We start from the raw sequence: 16140 nt of genomic DNA, 5'->3' as shown, positions 1-16140 counted from the left end.
GAACCAAGAAGATGAGTATTATTATTATTCAGCTTGTTTACCAAGAAAGGTCTCCAAACTCTTTATCAAGAGGGTCTTGCCAGGTTATTCACAGTCGGGGACGGGTGGGCGATGTTAATGGGCGCCACCGGTGACTAGGAGATGTTAACTACCTCGCTAGGTCTACAGGAGGTTGTGGGTTCGATCCCGACCTGACGCCTGCTGCTGTATATTTGGAGTTTGCGTCTCTCTCTCTCATCATCACGGTGGCTAGGAGATGTTAACTACCTCGCCTGGTATACAGGAGGGTTGTGGGTTCGATCCCGACCCTGATGCCTGCTGTATATTTGAAGTTTGCGTCTCTCTCTCTCTCTCTCATCATCACAGTGGCTAGGAGATGTTGACTACCTCGCCTGGTATACAGGAGGTTGTAGGTTCGATCCGACCTGACGCCTGCTGTATATTTGAAGTTTGCGTCTCTCTTTCTCAGTATCATCAAGCCGTTTCGGAAGCTTGTGTTGCTTCCGAAACGTCGTGATTTTTATTTTATTTTATTTTAATTTTACTTTTTTTAATTTTAATTTGTTACCTACGTGACTTTACCGAAAAAATCTAAGAATATAGATAGACTGGTTACCACCAGAGGAATGTGGAATTTCTGCCCCTGACCCGAGGCTCACCCAGCACTTTGTCTGAACAGGGAGACGCGCTGACGCATGTTTTGAAAACTTAAGGTGAGTTATTGAACACCGTATCAAATATATTCCGCGTGAGGCTGCGACTTCTGGTCGGAGTATGCGTGACAGATTTCCACGGAATAAACACAACTGTTCATTTAAAAACGGAGCGTGACCTTTCGTGTGTGTGTGTGTTTATTTTGCAGTGGAAGAAGAGACCAAGAACATCGATTTCATGGCTTTGGCAAACTTTTTCTGGAGGTTATTGGGTACATATTTTCCTATCACGGTTTACTGCATCCAAGGCAATGCACCACCCTGCTCAAATGAGCGGGCACGTGCGTTTCCACCCTGTGGTGGAAATTCCAAATTCCCACGGCCAGGGCTTTGTCTCGCATAGATCAAACAGAGTTGACTTTACACAATTTAGTACCGATTTCTTCTCAACCTGGGAAAGATGGTTAGCTGCCCCCCTCCCACACACACACCAGAATTTGGACTCGCACACTTTGTTTGCGAAACGAATCCCCTAAATACAGCACCACTCGGCACGGCCCTTGCTACTGCACCAATGTATGAAGGATGCCGTTATTGGCATATGTAGATTGAAACATGTTTTTTTTACATTGGTGTGCAAATTTTCATGAGTAAGTTCCGTTTTCTCAGAGTGCAGTTTTCGTTCATATTTGTTGATCCAGATCCACTTGCAATAGCGACTTGCGTACGAGTTTGGGCATTCCCTCGTTTGCAATCCGTGGTTATCGCCCGCTATGATGCGTGTGTCGGAAACATAGCAACGGGTGGAGGGAATAGATGAGACCAAGTAGGAGCGCAAAAAAAAGCGTGGATAAATCCATTCTTGGAATTACTCGGAAAGAGAAGCAGACAGAAATAGAATCTTATGGATCAGGCACTAACACACAAATGAAGAGACATTGAATGGTAATAAAAGTAAGTGGGCTTAGGCGGTAATAGGTTGCTAGAAGGCATGATGTCCAGTGGACTGGATTGGTAATAGAACGGCAGCCAACGGTGAGGTCGACCACCGTGGAGATGGAGCGATGAGGTTAGCTCGCCGCGGTGGCTAGGAGATGTTAACTACCTCGCCTGGTATACAGGAGGTCGTCGGTTTGACCCCGACCTTTGACCCCTGCTGTATATTTGGATTTGCGTCTCTCTCTCATCATCATCACGGTGGCTAGGAGATGTTAACTACCTCGCCTGGTATACAGCAGGTCGTGGGTTTGACCCCGACCCTTGACCCCTGCTGTATATTTGGATTTGCAGGGGTTTTTTTTTTTCGTGGTCGCCTGGATTTTTCTCAGGGTCCTCCGGGGTTTTCCTCCACAATTAGAAATATGCCTTTAGGGTATTTGGTTGCCACTATACATTTCAACATGATAAGCCACTTCATTAGCTTTCATTTGCGGCCAGGTCGCTTCTGAAAAAGAGCGAGATAGCTCAGTGGACCTTACCTGGTCAAAAAAAAAAAAATCTCGTATTTCATGAAAAAGTTTCATGTGCAGAAGCAAGATGAGTCGTGGGATTGTCGGACTACTGAGGCTTGACGTCAGTGTTGGGTGACATTCATCTAGCAGTGGATAGACTATCGCTGATCTAATCATGAAGTGTCTTTAGATGCGGTGGTATTGATATACTATAAATTAAAACTGTTGTTGTTTTTTCTGTGTGTTGTTATCACTCACGCTCTCCAGGCTGGATGGATGATGAGTTTGAGAATTATCGGACCACAACGGAATTTGGATACGAATTCAATGAAGGTAAGAACTGGGTCACGTATATCACGTGTTATGTATGTGTAGTGTCGTAGGTCTCTTCTTCCTTCTACTCGAGGCTTGTGTGTGTGTGTGTGCGGGCAGCGTGCATCGCGCACACACTCAGTCGGAGACGAGGTAGTCGCAGGAGGCATCGTCCTCGCCTTTTATTGTTGTATTCTCAGGTTTTTTCGGTAAAGTCACGTAGGTAAAAACATTAAAATTAATGAAAGTAAAATAAAACAAAACAAAATAAAATTCACGACGTTTCGGAGGCAACACAAGTCTCCGTCATCAGGTGGGACCGTCACAGCCGAATTAGCTGCATCAAGTGAAGCAATGATTCAAGATGTAATCCCTTATAAGCAAGTTGAAGGGAGGTGGAGAGGGGGGGGGAGAGCTTATCAGGCTGTGGTAGCCAATGAATGGAAACGTATCGGGAGGGAGGAGGAGCGGTGATCAAAGACTGCACGCAGTGCTCAACACAATGAATGGAGACGTGTCGGGACGGAGGGCGAGCGGCGATCAAAGACTGCACGCAGTGCTCAACACAATGAATGGAGACGCGCCGGGACGGAGGGCGAGCGGTGATCAAAGACATCACGTAGTGCTCAACACAATGAATGGAAACGTGGCGAGCGGTGATCAAAGAACAATGAAGAGATTACTGTTAAACACTGTGGATGTTAACACTCGGTGAAGTAAATTAAAATAGTGCCTGTCAGATAAGATGGTCCAAAAAGTGTAATTAAGTCTTTTTTGCGTGGTTAATAACATCTTTCCAGTGATTACTGAGTTTGTACCCATCATCACGGTTGAAATTATGTCTGTGTTTGTATATTTGTATGGCTTCGTGTACAAACCTTTGATGGTAGCCCGGAGGTTTGCAGAGAACCTTGGTCTCGGAAAAGACAATTTCATGAGAGCCCGCCGAGTTGTAGCAATGATCGGCAACGGCCGAAGAATCAGTTCTGCCGTGTTCACGTTACCAACTCCGGCCCCCTCTCTCACGACCATGCTGCCGCACGACCCGGCCCAGACACGACCCTGTCCGCGTTGCACCCACGGCGTCGACCGAGACCGCCAACAACTGTCCGGCCGCGCAATCATCGGGCGAAGTCGGCAGCGACGACAGCGACGACGAGACGACTCCACTCCCAGAACCGGCAGCCCAGAGCTCTCGCTCTCCGCCGCTTTTATTCCCCTCGGCGTGGCTTGGCTCCGCCCCTGGCTCCGCCCTGGCCACGCTTGGCTCCGCCCCTGCCGCGCCTCCCTTCTCGAACCCTCCAGAGGGTTCCAGGCAGAGGTCGCAAACGGGTTTTGATTCCTTACCCGTACCCGTACCGGGCCGCACCAGGGTCACAAACGGGTACCCGTACCCTACCCGATACCCGGCTACCCGAACCCGGCCGGGTATCGGGTAGGGTACCGGTACCCGATTGTGACCTTTGGGATGAAGCCATGTTGCAGGCGCGGGTGGGTTCATTTTAGGAACTTGAATTGTGAGAAGTGACAAGACGTTGGGAAATGAGTGACAAACGGTGACTCACCAGTGACTCACGGCCTACCCGTACCCGTACCCGGCCACACCAGGGTCGCAAACGGGTACCCGTACCCGGCCGGGTACGGGTAGCCGGGTATCGGGTAGGGTACAGGTATCGGTTACCCGGTTGCGACCTCTGGTTCCAGGGGCCTCCCCACGAGGTCTACCGTGACCCTTGCCCCAGTTCCTCCGCCCTGCCGGCACACACACACAGCCGTGTACATGCTCAACGGCGTGTGCGCTAAGTGTCTACCTGCAGTTGCAGCTGCTGTACAACCTTCAGTGCTGTGTCACAACATGTGTTTGTATGTATGTTGAACTTCTTTTGCACCAACTGTGATAATCGGAGGTGTTTGTAGAATACACGTGATGTGTTTGTTATTCGGGGAATGGTGGCGCAGTCGTGAGCACACTGCACTACGCACTCAGCGACCTGAGTTTCATTCCCCAACCACGGTTAACATAATTGGCAAGCCATGGAGATGAGAGCTTGTGCATTCTAAGCATGATATACTGTATTGCAAAGTTGCAATAGTTAAAAGACGTTATGGCAGGCTTACATTTGAGTGACTCGCAGGTGTAGAACTTTGAAGTATTTTTTTAATATCGCTGCAGTACAGCAAAGGAAACAAAACAGTGAAACAAAACAGTTTCCCGTAACAAAGTTACGGGAAACTGATATCACAGTAAATGCGACATCGTGAAAACTGGTGTCGTGTTGTAACGTGACACATCGTGCTGCAGCAAAGCAATGAAAGTGGACGTGACTGCAAGTGTGTGCAGGATTATCAGCTCTTCATTGCTGAAGAGACCTTTTACATTGCACTCTCTGACTCAGGCCATGGAATGATATTCACCTGCGTGTCAAATGGGTTTAGAAGAAGGATGACGTCTCTGCGTAAAAGTCACTGAACAGCGCTCTGTGTGCGTCTGCGTGTCTGTGTGTCTGCGTGTCTGTGTGTCTGCGTGTCTATGTGTGTCTGTGTGTCTGTGTGTGTCTGCGTGTTTGTGTGTGTCTGCGTGTCTGTGTGTGTGCGCGTCTCTAGATGGGCAGCTCAGAAACATTGAAGATGGGACACGCTTCCAGTTCAACTTCTATAACAACAGGGCTCGTGACCAGCGGCGTTACGAGGCACTGGGAGAGGTTAGACGCGAACCGGGGATGCAATCTTCACCGATTTTACAAAAACAAATAACTGATCTCGAGCCAAAGTCGACTGCCATAACACTGGCTTCATCCAGCAGTAGATTAATCGTGAGCGACGATGAACAATGCATTTACGGTGGAGCGTCGGTCGAGGAGTTTGTGCCGTGCTCTGAACCCGGTGACCCGAGTTCCATTCCGAGCTGCGCCGAACATCATTGGCGAGTGATCTCTGAACCCGTCCTGGGCACCCCTCTTCACCAACCCGCACTGACCAGCGTGGTGAAGTATGGTCAAACAACCTCCAGGCTGACGGGGTGTGGGCAGGCCAGTGGCGGCTCCTGCAAAATCTCTCAGGGGGGGCAAATGTCTGGATGATTGATAAGGATAAGGTCCACCCATGCAATGGATAAATTAACAGCTTAAGCATGTAAAGGCAACTTCACTTATTTAATATTAATGAAAAATAAAGTGACTCTTACAATACATCCTGTTTGTTTCTATACTCACTATTATTACAATCCACTCAGTTTCTTTTATTAAAGATTCCACTAGGTGGCGACAAATAATATTGTTGATTGAAACGTGCTTACGTATGATGACGTAAGCACGTTAGTGCGAGCCCTCCCGGAAGCCATAGAGAATGCATCGCAGCGCCCGCCGTTCGAAAAAAAACATCTTTGAATGTAAGTCTATGGGAACACTCTGGGCGATTCTCAGCCAGAGTGAAATCGCCCAAAAAGAGGCGGTACTCCACAGAACGTGACATGACGCTGATTGGACTATATCCAGAGGCACAGTAACGGCGAGCGTAACTCTGTGGTTGAATGACATTGGTGGTGCGTCGCCCAATCGCCCTAATGAAGAAACCGCCCCTGGGGCAGGCCGTCATCCAGAAGTGGATTGACAAAGAGCTTTAAATTGTTTTAACACGACAGTGAGCTCGACATGTGCAGGGAAGCCAACAGTGGTGGCTAAATCAAGAATAGACTGGCATCCGCCATGGTAATGTGGAATTCTCACCTGTTTCTTGGAACCACAGTGGAGTTGAGCACTGCCCAACAATCTTGTGATGTTGTCTTGCGCCATTTTTCTAGGTCATAACCGAGTACGTGTACGAACTTCTGGTGAACGAATGTGGACTGGAAAAGCATTACGTTCCTGTGAGTGTAAAACACACACAGTATATGTATCCTCTACATTGATGCGTAATGTATCACTGTATCTTCTGCTTTATTGGACATCCGTGAAAAAGACCTTCATAGCTTATCGGAATCCTCCAGTATAAAACTCATTACTGCGGAGGGAGCTGGTAGGAACGTTGGGTTGCTCGGTCAATGGCCAGGGTCAACGGCGGCGTGGTGTATTCCGCAAATATGCCCAACTGTGAGGGGGGGCACAAGCCGGCGTGAGTAGGTTAAACGTTGAGTTTTATAAGGGCACCAGCCCCACCCAGCCCCACCCAGCCCCACCCTTCCCACCCAGCCCCTCCCCACCCTCCTCTCCCCACCCAGCCCCACCCTCCCCTCCCCACCCAGCCCCTCCCTGCACGACGGACACAATAATTCCCTGTGGGCTGGTGTAGCCAGGAGGTTCCTACCACTATAAATATTGTTGGTTGTGATTCATTGTTAAATTGCTGTCGAGTCTTTAGATCAGTCCTGGACAATAGCCCAACAGGCTGGTCTCTGATGGGGGGGGGTCTCTGGACAAGTAGAGAGACAGGCTAGTTCCTATTGGCATATACAAACAATAGACGGACATTTCATAATCAACGTTTTTGGGTTTAGATCGCGTTATTTCTAAATGTGTCGTAACCCTCCACCACCCGACACGGCCAATCAGTAAAAAAGTGTCACGTTGACAAAAGACAAATAGTTCACTGCTTTAGCCCACCGGTGCGTTGAAGCGTGAAACCACAACATTTACAATTTTTGAGTACGACGTTTCGCTGGTAATTGCATCCAGCATCATCGGACACATAAATAACGCGATCTAAACCCATCAGAGCAACATATGACGTCCTTCCAACACCAGTTAATCTTCACCAATGGTATGGTGAAGATCCGGACTGTGCCCTCTGTTCCATGCCAGCCAACCTCAGGCACATTCTCACAGGGTGTAAAACAAGCCTCACCCAAGGACGCTACACTTGGCGTCACAACCAAGTCCTTAAAAACCTTGCGTCCGCCCTGGAGGACAAGCGAGCTGCCACCAACTCCCTACCACCCCCAGCAGCATCACACTCCCTACGGACGACCTTTGTCCGCGAAGGGGCTAAACCACCGACGAGCGGCTCTACACCAATAGAGCGAGACCAGCTGCGCTTGACCCGCGACTTGAAAATGCTAGCTGACATTGGCCGGCAACTTGTGTTTCCTCCGGAGATCGCAACCACCACCCTAAGACCTGACATGGTGCTCTGGTCCCGTTCGCTCAAGAAGGTCTTCATCATTGAGCTCACAGTACCCTGGGAAGACTCAGTAGATGAGGCTTATGAGCGAAAACATCTGCGCTATGCCGATCTAGCTGCCGAAGCACGGCATCATGGCTGGAACACAGAAGTCCGACCAGTGGAGGTGGGCTGCAGAGGTTTTGTGGCAACATCTAAAACCAGACTGCTTAGAGACCTGGGAATTAAGGGCCAGAGCCAGCGTTCGGCAATCAGAGCTGTATCGGAGGTGGCAGAAGGCAGCAGTCAGTGGCTCTGGATGAAGAGGAAAGACCCCAGCTGGGCCCCAAAGTGAGAGGGCCAGGAGGTATGCAGTCAACAATGCTTGACTCAGGGAGGAGGACGCCCCTGCCATGCATAGTCCCATGGGATGTTGGCTATCAACAACAAGGCAACTCCTATGACTAATTGGGAATGGGACGCAAGCGTAGGATTGATCACCCTGTCGCTGGCCGCCTTTGGGGAGGGTGTATAGTATGAAAGGCCAAAACACCCTAGGAACCAAATGTTCACTACTGACGATGCGCTCCCCAAATTTCACCAGGCTCACTGTTCATGAACTTTTGGAAGTGCTTGCACAAAGGATAGTAACATCTCATCCTGTGTTCTTTGAATCACAACATTTACAATTTTTGAGTACGACGTTTCGCTGGTAATTGCATCCAGCATCATCGGACACATAAATAACGCGATCTAAACCCAAAAACGTTTATTATGAATAATATTGGTCGCGAAAGCCTACGTGAGACGGACATTTCTCTGGCGGGTGCTCGGGGTTTGCAGGTCGAAGCCATCAATGGCAATGAGCCCTTCAGCTTCATCTTCATGAGCCCCGGGGCGCTGCAGCAGGAGACGCTGCTGCTGCTCGTTCACGGGACGGTGGTTCGAGCCGGCCAGTGGGCTCGGAGACTCATCATCAACGACTGCCTCGACTCCGGCACTCAGATCCCCTACATCAAGCGAGCCATGGAGGTAACTGGAGCCGGGACCGTTGCGCACTTCAGCCGTGATGATGATTAACAGATATTCTTTGGGTCTTTCGGTAAAGTCACGTCGATGGGTTCAAAGAAAATAACAAAAAAAACTTTCGACGTGTCGATCGCAACACACGGATGACGAACGCTTGCGTTGCGATCGAAACGTCGAAAGACCAAAAGAATATTAATTCCTGCAGTCACGAAGGCTTTAAGTCAAGATTAACAGATATTTGTTTTTGGGTCACCATCCACTCCAATGCCTGTCTCGGTAACCTGCCCTCCTCAACCCCGCAACCACCGTCCCACCTTTCACAACCTCCTCTTCCTGATTATATCTACTACACCTTCCTGCCACATTCCATTGAGAACTTGCAAGCTGCGATCAAATTCCGAGCATGCTCGGAATTCAACTGCCCATCAGCCAGCAGCCTCTTTTCCAAGTTCCTTTGTCAAGGTCCATCTCTTGGATGCACGGAGGTCTTTCGTGATGTGAAGAAACACATTTGTGACCAAGACTACTGAGCGACTAGCAGCCAAATGAGTTAACGCTTCTGAGGTGTAACGCCCATTACGGAGACGGAGCGATGAAATCAGCTCGTGTGCAGGTCCTCGATGCATTGGCACATCACAGCACAGTGCGGGTTGGTGACCACGTGGTCAGGCCTTCGTCCATCAATGGGTAGAGATCACAGCTCGCGATCGTCCATAACATAGCGCGACGACTTGACTTGCCTTCCGCAGGAAGGGTACGGTGTCGTGGTTCTGAACACCAACGACAACCGCGTTGACGGAGAGAGACTGGAGCGGCAGAGAAAGAGCATGGAGGACGCCAAGAAGGTGTGGGCTGTGTGACCTGGAGCCAACGGCATTGCTCGCGAAGCTGGAACCCTCACGGAGTCTCACCCGCACGCCGCTCCCCTCGCTCGCTACGGCAGAGAGACGACAACCACTGTCATCACCACCACCGTCATCACCACCACCGCCAACGCCACAATCGCCATCGCCACAACCGCCATCGCCACCACCGTCATCGCCACCACCGCCAACGCCACCATCGCCAACGCCACCACCACCACCACTACCATCACCGTCATCACCACCACTGCCATCACCAACCACTGCCACTGCCGCATCGAGATGAGAAATTATTTTTCTGATGAAATTTTTTTCTATAAATTGTTCAGTTGTGTTTTAAGAATATAGAAATGATTCTTTCAACGTGAATTGCCTAGTGAAGATAACATTTTAAGTTGTTCGCATTAGAAACTGCTGCAGCATCACCGCAGTCTGATTTGTGCCTCGGGGAGGTCTCAGGGCGGCTGTGAAGGCGTCCTCCGAGCGAGAGATTTCCCTTCCTCGTTCGTCGCGATCAGCTTCTGGCGTTGTCACCGTCGCCGTCCGAGACCCATCCGTCGAGGGCGGTGAAGAAGGCGCCCGTGGCTGTGACGAGACGAAGTCACGACGCGCAAACAGAGCAGCCCGCGGCTTGTGGCAGCGTCAAAGGCTCAGCCTCTGAAGCCTCACCTTACCATATTAATAAAAAGTGTGCCCTACTTGGCCCTTCCCCCTCTCCAACCATTATATATACGGAGTGGTAGCTCTTGTAATCTCTCATTTACTTGATACAGCTGTCGTGGCTGTGACGGTTCCACCTGAAGACGGAAGCTTGTGTTGCCTCCGAAACGTCGTGATTTTTTATTTTATTTTACTTTTATTAATTTTAATGTTTTACCTACGTGACTTTACCGAAAAAACCTAAGAATAGGGGTTGTGGACTTGTGGAACTTGAAGGTCATGGGGACAGCATTTGAGTGCTTTGTAGTTTTGTTTCGTATTCTTTATAAATACCTACCGTTGGTAGATGATACAGTTATACCACTTTCACGGGAAGGACAATAACACGACGAGGTGTTTCATAATTAGAACACCAAATTTTCAGAGGTCACTCACAACAGCCCCAAATCGTGGACATGTCACGATCCGCCACTGACAACAACTTCTACCATCACCGCAACTACTTCTACAACTACTACTACAACCACTTCTACAACTACCACGGAGTTGACATTACGCAGTCCCCCTGATCGTGTCGTTCCGTCGTTCACGATTTCAGGGTCCGCAGCCCAATTCTACGGACGCCAGCGCTGCAAGCGGCTTGAGGACGAGGGGGAGAAGGAGGCATCAGAGATATCACTACATCAGGGTGAGAAGCAATGAGCAATGCATTTGTCGGATCACTGATTTTTTTTGGCACGATCGTCATCATTAGTATCCACATCAGCAGCAGAATTGTCATCTTTGTAATAGTAGTTTTTCGATTTGAAGCTGTCGTGACTGCAGGGATTCATCTTCTTGGTTCTTTCGGTAAAGTCACGTAGAAGGGAAAAAAAATAAAAAAAATTCTCACGACGTTTCGGCCACAATGCAGGACGGCTGCTTGCGTTGTGGCCGAAACGTCGTGAGAATTTTATTTTATTATGTATTTTTTTCTTCCTTCTACGTGAACCAAGAAGATAGTAGTTTTTGTCACATTGACTCAAATTATGTCCTTGATCATAATCGTTGTCATCGACATTATTGCCCGCGTGAAATACTCAGCTTTCTCTGAGCAGCGAGATGCTTTTGACGTGAAGTTGTCCAAACCGAGGCGCCGCGTCCAATGGCAACGGAGGTTTCCCGTCGACGCATCTTGTTCCCGTTGTCTCCCCTCCCAGGACAACGAAAGCCCCGAGCAGCACATCAAGTACGTGTGGAAGCACTTCGTGGAAGATTCCAGGGCAACAAGAGTCTTCCTGGTGGCTCATAGCTGCGGTGGCCAAGACTTCGTGAACATGGTGAGGTCAAATCTTGACTTGAAGCTTTCGTGACCGCAGGAATTCATATTCTTTGGGTCGGTAAAGTAGATCGGTGCAGAGAAACCTATCTGCGTGACTTTACCGAACGGCCCAACGAATGTGGTGAGGTTAATAGATGGTCTGGTGAGCCGCCTCAAGAAAGATGTGCTCATATTCATACCGTACCGCTATGACGCTCCCGGCCTTCACAACCAACACTGACCAGCATGGTGAAGTATGGTCAAATAACACCTCGCTACCCACACGGCATTGGGAGGCCCTTATCCGGCAGTGGTTTTGACAAAAGGGTTGTACATGTGTAGTGGGTTCGAATTAGGTGCACACACACACACAGCTTGGAGGCAACACTATTTATGAAACGGTAAGTACTATAACACTGTACATGAGATGGTGACCACCTTCCTCAACTCACTAACACTCTGGAATACGACACCAGGCAGCCCGTCGCCTGCCTGGTCCAGGACGACGACCTGGGACTTGAGGACCGATGATGTCGTCTTCACTTCGGAGTTCAACAGCCCCCCGCTCTCCATCCACACCCCGCTTATATCCCCTTCCCAGGCCACGCCTCCCTTCCCAGGCCACGCCTCCCTTCCCAGGCCACGCCTCCCTTCCCCCACCTCTGGGAAGGTCTGTGTTCCTCCACAACGTGACCCCCCAGGCACCCCCTTGGGGCCCCCAGCCCTCGTACGGGCCGACACAGTAGTGACGTGCTATTTCACTACACATGTGCGTAATGATAACGCGTACGCTTTGTGTGTCTGGGCAACAGGCCAGCAGTTGTCCCGATGTGCTGGGCAGGTTGTCAGCCGTGGCGTTGACTGCCTCCCCCCACCGTCTTCCTCAGAAGAACAAAACAATGTTGGAATGGTTTCAAAAGGTGGGAATGACACTCACGGCTTGATCGCAATGCTGGTGGCAATCCTGTTTACAACGTACATTTAGAGATTTGAAGCTTTCGTGACTGCAGGGATTCATCTTCTTGGTTCTTTCGGTAAAGTCACGTAGAAGGGAAGTAATAAAATAATAAAAATAAAACATAATATTTTATTATGTTTTATTTTTATTATTTTTATTATTTTATTACTTCCCTTCTACGTGACTTTATCGAAAGAACCAAGAACCAAGAATATGAATCCCTCCAGTCACGAAAGCTTTAAATCAAAATTGGTCTACAGTTGTTTCTTTATTTCACCGATGCCCGAAGGGACAGCCACGCTTTCAACTCTTCTATGTTGGCAATCTAAACGATATGGGCATGCGAACATTATAGGAGCAACGTGGTCATATGACACGCACGCAAGGCATGATGGGAGTTGCACCTTCCCGCTGTTTCTTAGCTCACGTGTTGCTGTGGTATGTGTGGATGTATGTGCGTGGCTGTTTGCGTCTGTGCTTAATTCAAGTGTGCTTGTGTGTGTGTACAGAACAGTGTCAACTGGGTGGCCAGTTCAGAGGCTTTGGACACCAGAATTCATGGGCATGGAGATGCCTATGTCGAGCTCTCCGCTGGTCAGTAATCCACACAATCTACTTACGTACACAGAATTATTAAATAGGATGCTGATTGGCAATTAGAGGTAGTCCTCTACTTACGATGGAGATGCGTTACGACGACCCCATTGTAAGTCAAAAATATCGCAAGTCGAAGATGGCCTAGCCTACTCAGGAGTCTAAAAGAATGGTGATAATTTATCAAAACAGAGCAATTTACAGTACCGTACTGTAGAAACTATATACTGTAATGTATGTATTAATTACAATACTGTATTGCACAGTAAAATTTAAAGTTAAAAAAACCAAGGTAAATTCTTAGCCTACCCTTATGAACTGCAATTTAATAGAAAGTTATAAAAAAAAACCTTTTAACATGCATTGAACGTATCGTATCGTGGTAACCCTAAAATGAAATCGCTAAAGCTACGTATCATACATATGAATTGAACGTATCGTAACGTATCATATTGTACTGTACTCACCAACATTCTGTCCGTCGTCTGCATACTTGAAAGATGTTAGGTTGTTGATTGCTACATTAACTTAGTTAATATTTTACAATTTTGTCGTATCGCCATCGTAAGATCGAAATATCTTAAGTCGAACCATCATAACTCGAGGACTATCTCTACAGTCATCCGCGTGTGATAATTATTCACTCAAGCTAGATCGGGGGTCTGCAACCTGTAGCTCTAGAGCCGTATGTGGGTCTTTAACAACTGCTTCGTGATGTTATTTATGAAGAACCGTCCTGTATTCATGTGCATTGCGGCTCTTGAGATGCTGAGTGTTTTATCGAATTCGAAAAAAAAGTCTCTTCTTGTCATTTTGGGTTGCCGACCCGTGAGCTGGACTGGGTCGAGACCATCAACTCGCTACATTCGAGAAACAAGTTTAATTATGGGGGGCTGACACGGCCATTGGTGAATATGACAAAGCCAATCTTGATTTGAAGCTTTCGTGACTGCAGGAATCCATACTCTTTGGTTCTTTCGGTAAAGTCACGTAGGTAGAAAATTAATAGATCACGACGTTTCGACGTTTCGATCCCACCTGATGACGATTGCTTGTGTTGCGATTTAAATGTCATGATCTATTAATTTTCTACCTACGTGACTTTACCGAAAGATCCAAAGAGTATGACAAAGCTATTTTGAACGCCTTAACCCTTTCCCAATCTGAAACGTCTGCAAGTTGCAGGGTGGGTCCCGTTCACCGCTGAATCTCAGAATTTAGAGGCATAGCGCCGTTGTACTCACCGCAGCGAACTGTAGAGACACGACCGCACTCTACAATAGCTGATACCAAGCTGTGCCACATGCTCTCATGCATGGCCTTGTGGGAGCTTCGGTACATATTTAGTTTTTTGCCGATTCTGTTGCCACGACGTACATGTACGATACACTGATGACATACTCGTACATCATCGGAGTGGGAAAGGGTTAAGAGTGAGAGAGACCCAGACCGAGGTATTGAGCAAAAGATCTCAGCAGTGCCAGCCTAGGGTCTCTGATATGGCCATTATGAATCCCCCCCCAATAAAATTGTAATTGCACATCATCTTATTTCAACTCAAAATGTATCTTATCACCGCAGGCACAAAGAAGCACAGCATGACCTCTTGGTGTGCGCTTCAGTCCATCTTTACATACTTCGACAATAAATTGGAAAATCCTGACTACCAGCCGGCAAGAGACAAACCAGACGAAACAGGCGAAGTCGGCAGGAGGAGACGGAGCTGACTGCGTCGCGACTGCGAATGCGGCGGGCAGTGACGACGTTAGAGACGGGAAGGACTTCGACGATGGACCCAAATGAAGTGACATCGCACGCTGAGCGGGACGAGGAGAGGCGGCGTTGCAGAAAAGCAGGGAGAACTACGGTCATCCTTGCAGCGGATTTTGGCGACATATCGAACAAAGATGGTCAAACCCACACCGCATGTGTCCGATGACGCCGTACGGACCATTACGCCACCACTTCTCCACTTCTACCCCCCCCATCAAATACCCCCCCCCCCCCCCAGTTATGAACTGTTGGGGGGGGGGTAGATGTGGGGTAGACGTGCTTCTGCGGCCGTCTGGAACGTTCTTCCTTCCGATATTAGGAAACTTCTGGAGCTCTGCACTTCTAAAATCGATAATGAAATAATGAAAAGGCATTGCTTTAGAACTGCTTTTAGTTTTTATTTGTTTTGCCCTTTCCCCGCAACTCTGATGAGCACGGTTGGCCACGTACGGCGTGAAAGAAGTTCAACATCGATACACTCCTCACCAGGCACTCATCTAACGCTGAGTTGACATATGGGAGGCCGTTCAGAGTACACACTCGAAGACACACACACGTATACGCATGTTTATGTAATGAGTGGTGGAGTCGAAGGTTTGTTTGAAAGTGCTGTTAACAATATCAAATGTACAAGCCAACTGTTACGAAATAAAAAGATTTGCAAAAACGTGTGCGTCTATGTGCATTCACATTCATATATGTACAAAAATGTAAGTAAGGGTATCTCGCTAAATATGTTCTCGGAATATATTTCTCAACGGCAATTCGTTGCGTGAAATCTAAAACTATCTCAATTGCACAAACACAACGCTGACTTTCTCAGCGGAATGCACGATGAACTGGATCCGCCATTAGGATCCGTATTAAATCAAAGGTGAGAATCCCACACGCATACAAATGCGGTAACACACGAGAGGCTGAAGGATGATGGGGCATGTTGGTGTTCTCCGACTTAGCGCTGCGACCTCACGGCTGATCACTGGCCACAAGTGGCGGGCGGTGATGTCCTCTCAGGCGGGGCCTGTAGCATATGTTATGAAGGGGCCCTAGATAAGAAAAAAACGTGAATATTAAAACACATTTTTTTTAACATGCATAGTAAAGTAATGATATTTTTTCATTTACTATACAGCCAGATAATTCGACAAATCGCTAACCTTAAACACCCAGTTCATAAAAGTTGAAGGCAGTATAGTACTATAGTAATAGAGCAAGTACAGAATCACTGAACCGGAATTGATAGCTTGAACGCATTTAGTGCGGGGCCCTTGAAAGTGCAGGGCCAGAAGCATATGTAGCTACTTTTGCTACTAGACAATCACCACTAGTTCACTCACCACTAAACTCACCACTAGTACACTCACCACTACATACCTGTTCAACCCCTTATCAGTGCCCTACCTTATTACAGACCAATTCAGACCTCATTGGTCACCCCGTGCTCCTTATAAAT

General features: G+C 48.2%; 1 protein-coding gene across 1 annotated transcript; it reads left to right on the top strand.

Annotated features, from left to right (window-relative positions):
• Positions 1-111: 111 nt before the first annotated feature.
• LOC144949209 (cotranscriptional regulator ARB2A homolog) lies at positions 112-14641 on the top strand. Its single transcript, XM_078879097.1, has 12 exons — positions 112-130; positions 863-925; positions 2372-2437; positions 5021-5118; positions 6216-6281; positions 8354-8542; positions 9289-9384; positions 10661-10750; positions 11262-11386; positions 12180-12282; positions 12830-12914; positions 14496-14641. The coding sequence occupies exons 1-12, from the start codon at positions 112-114 to the stop codon at positions 14639-14641; spliced, it is 1146 nt and encodes a 381-aa protein (XP_078735223.1).
• The last annotated feature ends 1499 nt before the right edge of the window (positions 14642-16140 follow it).

Source organism: Lampetra fluviatilis, chromosome 53 (genome assembly GCF_964198595.1).
Source record: "Lampetra fluviatilis chromosome 53, kcLamFluv1.1, whole genome shotgun sequence".
NCBI lineage: Eukaryota > Metazoa > Chordata > Hyperoartia > Petromyzontiformes > Petromyzontidae > Lampetra > Lampetra fluviatilis.
Note: the sequence above shows the minus strand (reverse complement) of the source record. Positions and strands in the feature narration are given on the sequence as shown.